Source organism: Mugil cephalus, chromosome 15, assembly GCF_022458985.1.
Source record: "Mugil cephalus isolate CIBA_MC_2020 chromosome 15, CIBA_Mcephalus_1.1, whole genome shotgun sequence".
Lineage (NCBI taxonomy): Eukaryota > Metazoa > Chordata > Actinopteri > Mugiliformes > Mugilidae > Mugil > Mugil cephalus.
Genome location: NC_061784.1, coordinates 1047633 through 1059190, shown reverse-complemented (window position 1 = coordinate 1059190; position 11558 = coordinate 1047633). Strand labels below are relative to the sequence as shown.

General features: G+C 39.7%; 1 protein-coding gene across 4 annotated transcripts in view; it reads left to right on the top strand.

Moving 5' to 3' along the window:
• Positions 1-826: 826 nt before the first annotated feature.
• The window catches only part of nrg2a (neuregulin 2a), a 66110-nt gene continuing 55378 nt past the window's right edge, over positions 827-11558 (top strand). For 2 of the 4 annotated variants that reach the window (XM_047606127.1, XM_047606125.1), the window contains exon 1: positions 844-2092. In XM_047606127.1, the coding sequence (XP_047462083.1) occupies positions 1684-2092 (409 nt within the window). In that variant the 5' untranslated portion in view covers positions 844-1683. Of the gene's footprint in view, positions 2093-11558 lie in introns of all 4 variants that reach the window. The other 2 variants (XR_007114248.1, XM_047606126.1) reach the window with 2 other exon arrangements.

Below are 11558 nucleotides of genomic sequence, written 5' to 3'. Positions count from 1 at the left end.
GACTTAAGCGCCCCATTGACCTAATTATACGTCCGGTATCATTTCAGCACCACGGAGAGCAACCAGGTTACTATCAGGTCTAGAGGACAAAGGTAGTAAATAAAACTACAAGTTAACATTAAATCCATTTTGTTAATTAAAATGCAGAAATGTTTATTCTGATACATCCTGGCTTCCCTTTTCGTCAACTAATGCACACATTTATTGCCCAAATCTGTTTAGCTGAAAATGAACGCAATTATTTCACTCCGCATTGAAAGGTGTCTTTATACTACATGTCAAATTGCTCGTAAATACTGTGTGGTCAGCAGATGTCGCTCTTTGTGAATACTGTCACTTTAACATCCTGTATCCGCATTCTATTTGGCATTGGGCTAAACCAAATGAGCTATTATTCAAGCTACAATGTCAGCGATGGTAACCAAATGTAAGTCCACACTGGTATCGTGTGAACATTCAATTGTAAACACACACACACACACACACACACACACACACACACACACACACACACACACACACACACACACACACACACACACACACACATATATATATGGAAACTGGAAACATATATATACATTGCTTCCAGTTTTGAATCTGCTTAAGCTGTAGAGATTTAATGCGGTTCTTCAACATCAGTTTTTTTTTTTAGAACAGTGAATGTGACCTGAATGCAGGGCATGGCTTAATGGGATGAGACGCAAAACTCATTCAAAACAGTCTCTTAGAGATGCTTTCTCAGCCTTAGTCATCGCAGCCACATGAATGCTCCATGCTCGCCAGATTCTATATGCGGCTGCATTTTTTCACGCGAACCTGTTTCATTTTTCAGTCATGCCTTGGCTACAGTAAGAGGCGATTTTGATGAGGGACAGTCATGGATTAATTTCATCTAATTAATTATACCGTGAGATCGACTCCGGGAACACACCATGGACTGATTGACGTACAGTATCTGGGATTTGGGGAGTGAGATCGACCCTCTGGTCCATCGGTTGTCTATATCTGAGTGCTCCTATCCTGCGTTTTTGTTGACAGAGCCCCTTGGCAATCGGTATTATTCTCCTCTCTCTGTGGCGAGAGGAGGCGGAGAGAGAGCCGCGGCGGAAGGCGGCATATTAGCGTTGTAGCTGCCGAACAGAAACGTGCTTTATTTCTTTTTTATTTTCTTTGGAATGAAACGTGGCTTTTGTTTTGCGGGCGGGCTACCAAACTTGTGGTTCACTGCAGTATTTTGCGTCTTTTCTCTCTGCTGCAGATGATACAGAAAACCATCGTAGCGGTACCCAGGCACTGCAATTTTTGGGCAAAGATAAGAGTGGCGTCGTCTTGCAGTTAAGGCTACTATGGCAGCATAGGGGGTATCTTCTGGAGGGGAGAATCCGCCAATTCCTTGCTTAGCCTGTCTACAATGCCTTATAGTTAGCAGAAAAAGTGACCGGATTTGACACCCAAAGCCAGCCCACGGTTTCCTCGTTTCAAAGCTGCCGTTTACCCACTGAAAACTCGAAAAGCAGCGGATCCCGATGGCATGGACACTTATGCAAGGTCTGCCGCGCTGCCGTGCTACTGGAGCCTACTTGCTGTCTCTTCATTCAACTCAGCTCCATCGCCATCGCCCCGCAGCCGAGAGAGCCCTGCCGCAACGCGACGAGCGACCACCGAGCCAAAGCAGGCGGTATGAGGCTTGATTCAGTACATTTATCCATGCTGGTCATCGGGGTCTCATTCGCCTGCTACTCCCCGAGTTTGAATTCCCTGCAGGACCAGGCTTACAAATCCGCCGTGGTGATCGAGGGCAAGGTGCAGTCTACGCCTGTGAACGTCTCTGCGGAGCCGTATCGTGTGAATGTCAAAGTGCTGGATGTGTGGCCCCGAAACAGCGGGGGTTTGGAGCGAGAACAGCTCGTCACAGTGGGGGAATTTGGATCTGAGGCTCCGTGCACCAAAGTGAAGAAAAACCACAAGTACATTTTTTTCTTGGACCCCACTGACGAGCCCTTGGTTTTCAAAGCATCGTTTGCGCCCCTTGACACGAATGGAAAGAACCTAAAAAAGGATGTTGGGAAGATATTGTGTGAGGACTGCGGTAAGTAGCCTATTGTGGATCACCGGTGAAGTCCAACCCGGAAGAATGAGCGGTCTGTTAAGAGCACCTGGCTTGGGGGCTTTTAGTATATGGCAATGTCGTGAATTGTAGTTAATACTGTGGCAACACCATGACTAGGAGTCACTTGGTACCAGATAGGAGCCTAAGGGGCGTCTATGCAGCAATTTTCGACAACTCTCGCAGGCTCCCATAGCCCACATGATCAATCAAACTCTTTCTCTCTTTCTCTCTCCCTGAACTGCATTAGACATGCGCCTCGCACTGTTGCTTGGGAGGAATTGCAGTTTGTATGTATCGAACTTATCTGCATCCAGCAAGCCTACCTTATTCCTTTTAAGCACAATCTCATGCACCCTTTATTTCCCATGGCTCATATAACGATTTCCTATTTTGCAAAATCGTTATGAATGTAGTCCTGCTTATCAAACGCAAATATGTAATGGGCCCGATATCATTTCAGGACCAAGGACAGCGACCTTTATCACCGGTATTGTGTGGATAATCACGCTGCCCCAAGCAAATTGGTTCCTATGCTATATTTAGGCACATGCCCCGTTTTACTGTCTTAATACCTCACACTCTACGCGGCATAGCGTATTGAAGTCTAAGTATGTATGTTCACATGTAGAGGGGCAGCTATGTCTGTCGTATTGGTTTCACTTGGAACAACTGGAGTTTGCTAGCAAATTTACAACTTTACCACATGTCAGTTTAGGGTCCTGTTATTAGTTCAGGGCAGTGCTTTGATTAATAAATGTCGCCTTTAGGGAGATATCGTAAAGCAATATTAGGCAATATTTTGCATTTATCCTGTTTCTTTGCCCACTGATCACACTCTCATGGCTTGTTGAACAATTTCACAAATGAAACCTGCTCAGTTCTCTAGGGAAGTGATTCATGAAGAGCAATACTGGAAACACTGACAAACTTTGCAATGTCTATGTCTGCAAACAATACACAAGCAACTTTATTTCACTTTTGTACATTGTCTATGTGTTATGTCACTAGGTTTGCATGACTGTTAACGGCTAAAAGAGGGCTTTCCTTGCTCTTTTGTAAAAGTCTCTGCTACCTCAAGTAGTCTCAGTGCTTGCCACTGAGCTACTCCTTTACTTTTGTCTGCAACTAATATCCCATGTTCCAAATGTGAGGTCTCCCAACATAAACATGATCAGCCACAACATTAAAATCACTGACAGGAGAAGTAGATAACATTGAGCATCTTGTGACAATTCAACCTGGCATTCAAATGGATGTTACTCAGACATGTACCACCCACCTAGATCAGACCAACCATCCACACCCCATAACAATGGTAATCCTTGATGGCAGTAGCCATCCCCAGCAGGATGCAGTCTGACACAGGTGTACACACAAAAATCTCCAAATTCACTACATCCCAAACTGATCAAGTATATGTGGGATGCATTGGAACAACTCTAATCCACAGAGCCCTCTTAACTGATAGGACCAAAGGCCCCCACTAACATTATTTTGTTGCTAGTTACCACAGGACACCCTCAGAAGGCCCGTGTCTATTCTCTGATGAGTCACAACTGTTTTGGAGGCACAAGGGAGACCTAAACAATACTAGGAAGCTGTCATAATGTTATGCCTGATTGGTGTATATCTCCATTGTACATTACATACATTTACACTGAAGTGTGTTGTACTGTTGCCTTCTTAAATCCTCTCAGCCTGTACTCATGAGACACAGATTCTCCTCTCTCCTCTTGACTTTGCCACACTCAATACAGCTTTTAAACTCATCAGCCCATTTGAGGAGTAACAAAAATGGACCCTGTTATGTATTGGGTTTCTTGAAGAGCTAAAACATCCTCTGTCAATTTTACTGGCACTTAAAGCTTTTCACAGTGAGTTTTCACACACAAATCCTTTGCCTTTTATGGACTTCAAAGTAGCTGATGTTGCACCAGTGGGCCATTGCAGATGAGGTGCTATTCACTCAGTGTAAATGATCTAATCACATCGCTGTCTTCCCCCATTTTCAGTGTTTACTGACAAACACTAATCATGCCCGGTTGTCACTTTGAACTTCCACCTCCTTCAAAGATCAGATGTTGACTGCTACTTTCTCTTATAATACTTTCCTTAACACATGTGTGTTTGCACTTTCATCACTAACACTGACTCTACGTCTATTAGCGAATCCCTCTTGTGCAGAGGTGCTGTTAAACACCAAGTGTGTGTGAACCAGCAGACTCAACATACAGACACTGCACAACTGCCAAACAACGCAGTTGTTGTCATGCACTTCCTAAGTGCTGCCTGAAAATCAGGCTACACATAACACATACCTACACCACTTCCTCAACTTGGAACTCTGGGTTCCCAGCAGAGAACAAAAGAAAACAACAAATATTGTTATTGTTACACATGTAAAATAAAGTCACATAATCTGGCCTTCATAATGGTTTTCTCAAGCACACTATATTGTATCTCTGACATTACTGTGCTGTAAAAAAAAAAAAAGAGAGAGCCTATATTCGGGAGTCCAGTACTGTTTTGCAAGAAGTCACTGATGATAACAAAAGATACATCTACTCTAAGATGAAGTTTGTATTGCAGGTGTAATCACATTTGACGCATTTGTGTTATAAAATAAGACACAGTGGACCGTATTTTGTATACACCTGAAATGAAATAGCAAGACCCTATCCCTTGTATGACATTGCTCTAACTGTAGTTTTAAATATGCCACATCTGCCTTTTAGCTAGTATTATTTAACATTACTATAGCTGTTACGTCCCTCATGTCTCGGCCTAAATCAAAAAATCTCTATAATGAAAAAAATGTGGTAGGTGAGGTCCCTAGGTTTTTATCCATGTATAGACTCCATGGAGGAGGCCCAGATAATTTCATTTTGTGTGTGCATGTGTGGGGGTGTATTCAGACTGGGAGCATTGTATCAGTAAAAAGACAAATCGGACCCACTTGTGCACATGAAAAGGGGCTCGGAGATGAAGAGTAGTAGATTTTGTACTTCACAAACATGCTTTGCATTTGTGAGGCAAATCAACGTGGTGCTCTCAATGCACACTCGTCTGTCACTAATCTGAGGTTCCACTGTATGCAGGTCGCAGCTGCTGCATTGAGGTGGTAGACAGGCAGAGTTTTGCTCCAAGCCATGCATCTCTCTGTGAATTGGAAGTGTCCCTGTAAAGAGCCAGACATATAGTATGACTGACAGCTGCTAATGGCTACTATGTTCTGCTGCTACCCCACACATTTGGCTTGTGGCAGTATAAATCAGCATGCACCTAAGGCTTGGTCATTATACCGTAATAGCATACTCAAGGACCATTTAGCAAACAGTTGTGACAAAGGTGCTCATTTACTGTATTTTACCACCGCTAGAATTATGGCCGTGTACAGGGTGTATGTTTGTGTAGATAAGGCTGATTGAAGTGTTTGCATTGGTCAGTGTTGGTCAGCATCTCCAGGTGGAAGCTTCAATGTGCTTTCACTGTGGTTATACTGCATGTTTTGGCGTATTGTCTTCTGTGTTCACTGGGCCCTTTCGGTCTCTGATGAACCTCTGCCTGCTTATTCCACACTGGAAAGATAGCTTGATGTATATTTACAAGATGTGTGAAAAAAGGGTACGGCCATTTCCAGTAATTGGTCGCTCATTTTCTTGTCCATTAGGCACTTTCTCGCTATCACTCAGAGTTCTGCTCTACATTTCTAAAGACACAAATTTACAACCCATTATTATGACAGTGTGGGCATATCGGGTTGCTATCTTTTGCGTGTGCGAAATGCAGTCGTGTGTTTGACGTTGACCGATTAGTTGATACCTGTTTACACCACATTCTCACCACACATCCTTTGTATGCTTGAGGCTATATTACCCATTAAAATATCGCTTCAGACAATTGTTACTGCAACATGTTTTGTCTAGTCTTCCATGAACTTACACCAAAAATGTAAATAATAAGCTATATACCATGTACAACAGTCAGGATATAAAAAAAGATTCATGGCTAAATGAATTCCTTGTTTGTTGAGACATACGTCTCATGGATTTGTTTATTAGTAGAACTCTGTAAGCCAGTTATTTGTCTGTTTCACCACTGTGTCAGTTGATTCATTTGTTCTGGAAACAGTGTGGAGCTCTTAAAATGATACACAGTTGTTGAGGTTGAATGACTAACACAGAAGTAAGAAATTTAAATTCCTGCTCTGGTCTAGCTTCGGCCTACTCAGCATTTGCACTACCAGGCAAAAACCTGGACACACCTTCTCATTCAATTCAATGAGAAAATGTGGCCAAACCTTTGACTGGTAGTATGTTTTGAAGTGGCCTTACATTCAGCAGTTTTTTCATCATTACACCTTTGCAGACTTTATAAATATTATCTAACAAATAAAGTATTTCCCCCTTAAAGTATTTTCGATAATACAGGGCTATAATACTGTAGTAATATTATAGTACAGTATTCTCCATAAAATACTTCACATTTGAAACTGCATAAATAGTATGATTTTGCTCACTTTTCTGTGCATACGCAGATGCACAGACAAATTCAGATATTACACAGTTGTGCTGAGGTGATGGATGTGTGCAACATGTGCTTCTGTTGCATAGCTGCAGCTAATAAACCTGTGCAATGATCGGGCTAAAGTCATAAATGGTTAAAGTTAACAGAAAGTCCTCTAACGTGAGCCTTGTTGCTTATACACCCAGTGAACATACAGTAGAGCATGTATTTCTGGCCAACTTGTGAATGTAAATTCAATATTCTCTCACCCTCGTATGTTTGTTTTGGTCTCCACCAGCTGCAAGAAAAACAAAACAGAATGTAGAATTTGGGTATTTAGATGGTTTCGTTAGTATGGTTGCATGCACCAAATTGAATTCAGACATTGTTAAGATCATTAGCAATACAAAATGGTCTAACCAGCTTGTCTTGATGTTCACTGTAGCAGACCTCTGATAAATATATCCAGAATGTGATAATGTCGCAGATTAAATCATGAGCACTTGAGAGTGACAGGGTGACAGTGTTTCATAATATTCCCCCCAATCCCATATAGGAATCAATATAGGAAATTGAATGAAAAGTAAGAATAAGTTCTAAGTGTTTTCAAGAGTGTGGTAAGGGGACAGAAATTTGAATGTATTGCTTTACTATTATGTGCATTTTAATTTCTAAATGAGAATTATTCCTCCAATGTTCGAGAATTATGCGCAGGGAGATTTTCAGGATTACCCTTCTAAAAAGCTTTCAAAAATGAGAAAGTGAAGACAAAGTTTGATGGACTACATTAAGTCCCTGGATTGGACTGTACACACTCTTATCATAACAAAAAGGTCTAGCCTTAAGGGAAAAGACTCACTCCATATAATGAGCTAAATCACTGCTTGTGGTGCAAAGAAAGCCTTAGACATAGCTTGAAACTCAGTTTTGTTCACTTCCCAAATCTCATCTAATGCATTGAACCACAGAAGTACTACCACCTTACTTCTACATGAGCGGTTTTACCACTCCACTGTAACATAAATTTCAGAGTTTTGAACACGTGTTCAACATACCCTTTGATACATTCTGAAGCAATGCTTTGTATGATTATAAATTTCCTTGCAGTACTACAGAATTACGTCTGGGCTCATGGAGAATAATGGGCTTACTCTAAGTTCAGCAGGATAAGAACTATGAGAACAAGGCTGCAATTCTATGGAGTTTAATTCTTGAGATTTCATATTAAATTAATCTTCTCATTACTGCAAACATTTTCATGAAGATTGTCGAAGAATTAAAAATATTTACTTGATTGTGAGATTGGGGGAGTTTGAGTACCCTGTGCAATTACAGTAATAGGAAGCAAACATGTTTTTCTTTTAATCTCCTGACATCATGGATTAATAATTAAAAAATACCATATTTAAAATTAAGAGAAAAGCAACATGCATTTTGTAGGTTCTTCTACACTTGCACCTCTTTCTACTTTTTTCAACCAGGGATACATGCATTTCAATGGTCAAAGGTCAAAGAGGTTTTTATTGTCATTTCACCTATATATAGCAGGTGTAGTGTATTGTGACATGAGATAATGTTTCTCCAGGACCACTGAGCTACATGTAGACTAAGTACATTTTCATCGCAAGCAGCAAGCACATCACCTGTTTTTATCGTTACAGAAAACATTCATGATTTATAAACATTATAACTCTAATCTTGTTTGTAAAGCCACTAAGACATGTGTCATGACTGCAGTGTTGCTACCCTGCAAGAATGCAGGATAGCAATTCAGGGTTGGCAAGAACGGTTGGTACTTAATCTCACAACCATTAATCTCCATTAATCATCGGATTGCTTGAATTCATGTACTTGCATGAAAGCTGAAGTATTTAGAGATGAATTTTATTTTTATGGGGAGAGTTTGCATTTGTTTTAAACTGTTTTAAATCATCATTTTAAAAATCTGGTATGTGAGTGAGATTCCAAAGGTACATACACAGGGTTTGAATGAAGATTTTGCCTTATATGAACGTAATTTGCAGTAGACCTATAATTAGAGAGCAGTTAGAGACTATATACCCTTTTATGGCCTATATCATGACGGTTACCATTATCAAAATGTCATCAAAAGATATATCAGTTATGTAAACGTAACACAGCTACCAACATTTTGCTGTTTCATTAGTCTGTATAATAGCCTCCATTGGCACACTGTATAACATATATGTAATCAAGTCTTTGGTTGACAAATACTAGATGTACACTACCAATCAAGGGTTTGGACACAATTTGTCATTGAATTCAATGAGAAGGTGTGCCCAAACTTTTGCCTGGCAGTGTATGTTACTAGTTGAGCTATGCTAGTAGTGCAGTTTGCTGTCAAGACATTGGTTCAGCTTACAATAACCCAAGCCTGATATATATTTGCTTTCTAGCCTTGCCACTAATTAGGCAGAACTTCGGCTCACCCAACACAAAACACATCTGTTAACATGTCATACTAATAGGCATCTAAAGATATGCATGTATATATATACCAGCATTTTCCCTTAAGTGTATTTGTTTGGTTTCTCTATCAAGTATGTGTCAAGTCAAACCTAAGTTTATTTCATCATCATCAGTTCACTAAAGTGCTGCACAAGCAGAACAAAGTGAATCAACAATCCCTGTGTAAGTGTAGTGGTCGTTGCACAGTAGGTAATCCTGTCAGATGATCCATCCATTGTGTTTTTGCCTCCAGGTCAACCAATCTGTCCCCTACATTAATGTTAACTTCATAAAGGAACACTTGTGGTCCTGGATGGTGAATGACCGTATATATATTTAGTAAAAAACTAAATAGAAAAGGTGTCTGTATGATTTCATACGAGAGATGTAATGATATGATTATGATGAAGAGCTGTATACACAGAACAGACACTCATTTTTATAAGCTACGGTTATTGCCAAGCAATTTAGTAACAAGATATATACAGTGGGGACTACAGTAATTATACAGTAACTATAATGCATCATAAAGGAAGAAAATAGCTTATTGTAAATATTTCACTAAACAGCCTAACAAAAATAGTTTGGCTTCAGCCACTGTGATTACAGTTTATACTTTGCCTCTGTGCTTTTCCTAACAATTAGAACTATTGTTAGAATATTTCAGCCCATTGAAGAATGTTGCCTTCACCACAATGAGGCAGTATATGATCAGGATCAGGAAGCAGGAGAAACAGAAAAGTTAAAAGAGATGAGTCCGCTGGGAATGTCACAGCAGTCGTCAGACTCCCTGCCCCTTCAGCTGGAGCACTGTCAAAAACACTCAAAAGCCCTCAGTTCTTGCACATGAGATGTGTATGTAAAAGATAACAACCGTGAAAGCCAGTCACCATTTGAATTTGACTTTGATCACAAAAGGAAGCAGCCTTTGTAGTGTTAGATGTAGTTGCTATTAATTCTGCAGTCTGGTATAAGCAGATGTGTTCTTTGGGGCGTCCCTCAGGGCGAAGCAGTCATACAGTGTTAGACTGTGACCAAAAATATGCCTAGTAGTAACTCTGTGCAGACAGGTGTGTCGAAAAACACGCTTATGCCCCTGGTGCAGGTTATTCTAAAAATAAAGAATCAGTAACTTTTCAAACAGCAGTATTAGTTAAGATTGAACAGGATGCTTAAGGTTAGCACTGTAAATGACTCAAGCTTGTGCTTTAAGTAAAATATCACTGTCCAGAAATTATTTAAAAAACAGAAAGTCTACAATGAAACAAAAAAACAAATGTAGTACTTGAATCTCCTCTATAATGTAGCCTTTTCAAGTTCCTGAATTTGTATTGGCCTGCTTTTTATGATTTATATAAAAAAAAGCAATGCTCTGTGAATGCAGTTTAAGTTTACCCAGCCCTTTGAATCATTCAGTAATTTGCAGCTATATTGGGCTGTGATGCTCTTCCTTCACAGGCTGCAGCCAGTGCATTTAATAAATATTTAAAAAGATTTTTTTTGTTTCTTGCGCAAAGTGTGAAACGGTGGTTGGTAAAATTAACCGTTTAAATTCATAGCTTGCATTATCAATAACTATATATATATTATTGTTTGTTTGTTTTTTTTTTAAAAAAACACACCAATTAAATATTACAAACATGCAATAAACATAAACTGTCATCTGCATTATTTCTGCATGGAAAAAGCAGCAAAGAATGCACCTGACATTTTGCAGCCAATTATAACAAAACTGAAAACCGATCAATCCTTTCCCCCATTATTAAAGCATTGTTGCTTGTCTATGCAATGTGATTTTTTTTACCCTACCTTGAAACTACAAGCATAGCTTGTACAACAAACATGCTAGAGAAAAACCTTTCATTTTTGTTTCATATCTCTCTCTTTTTTACATCTGTTGATAGGTACAAAATATTAACCCTGCTTAGTCTACTAATGCTCTGCATCACTGTATGTAAATGGTATACATTTGCGGCATTTTGTTAGCAATCTGCAACTTTTATAAGCTGCTTGCCAATATAAAATGGGTTTCTTTGGCTTCTAAAAGCATTTTATATTCACTTGTGGTGTCTGTTTTCACTACAGATTGAGGCATGCTTAGTTTCGGATTTGATGGATATTTTTTGTGAACAGTATAATTAATGTAACCCAAAGATTGTGGTCCGAAGTGTCAAGATCACACAAATTACTCTTGAGATCGACATTGTTTTGGCATGTCGCAGAAGTAATCTACTGTTGCTCAGTCCAAGGAGGGAGGGTTAAAGCTGGCACACACTCATTTTCATGTGGGTATTTCTAGCTGCAGGCATAATTCAGAAGAAAACACCTCCATCATAAACTGGGTTATGTTAGATGTCAACAAGGTTCTTCAGTCACAGAGTATTAAGGGTTTGTGTAAACAGCTTAAGGTCTCCTCTGTCTCCTTCAGTTTTGCTTTGTTTATGGTACATCACCATACAAAATTTAAAAA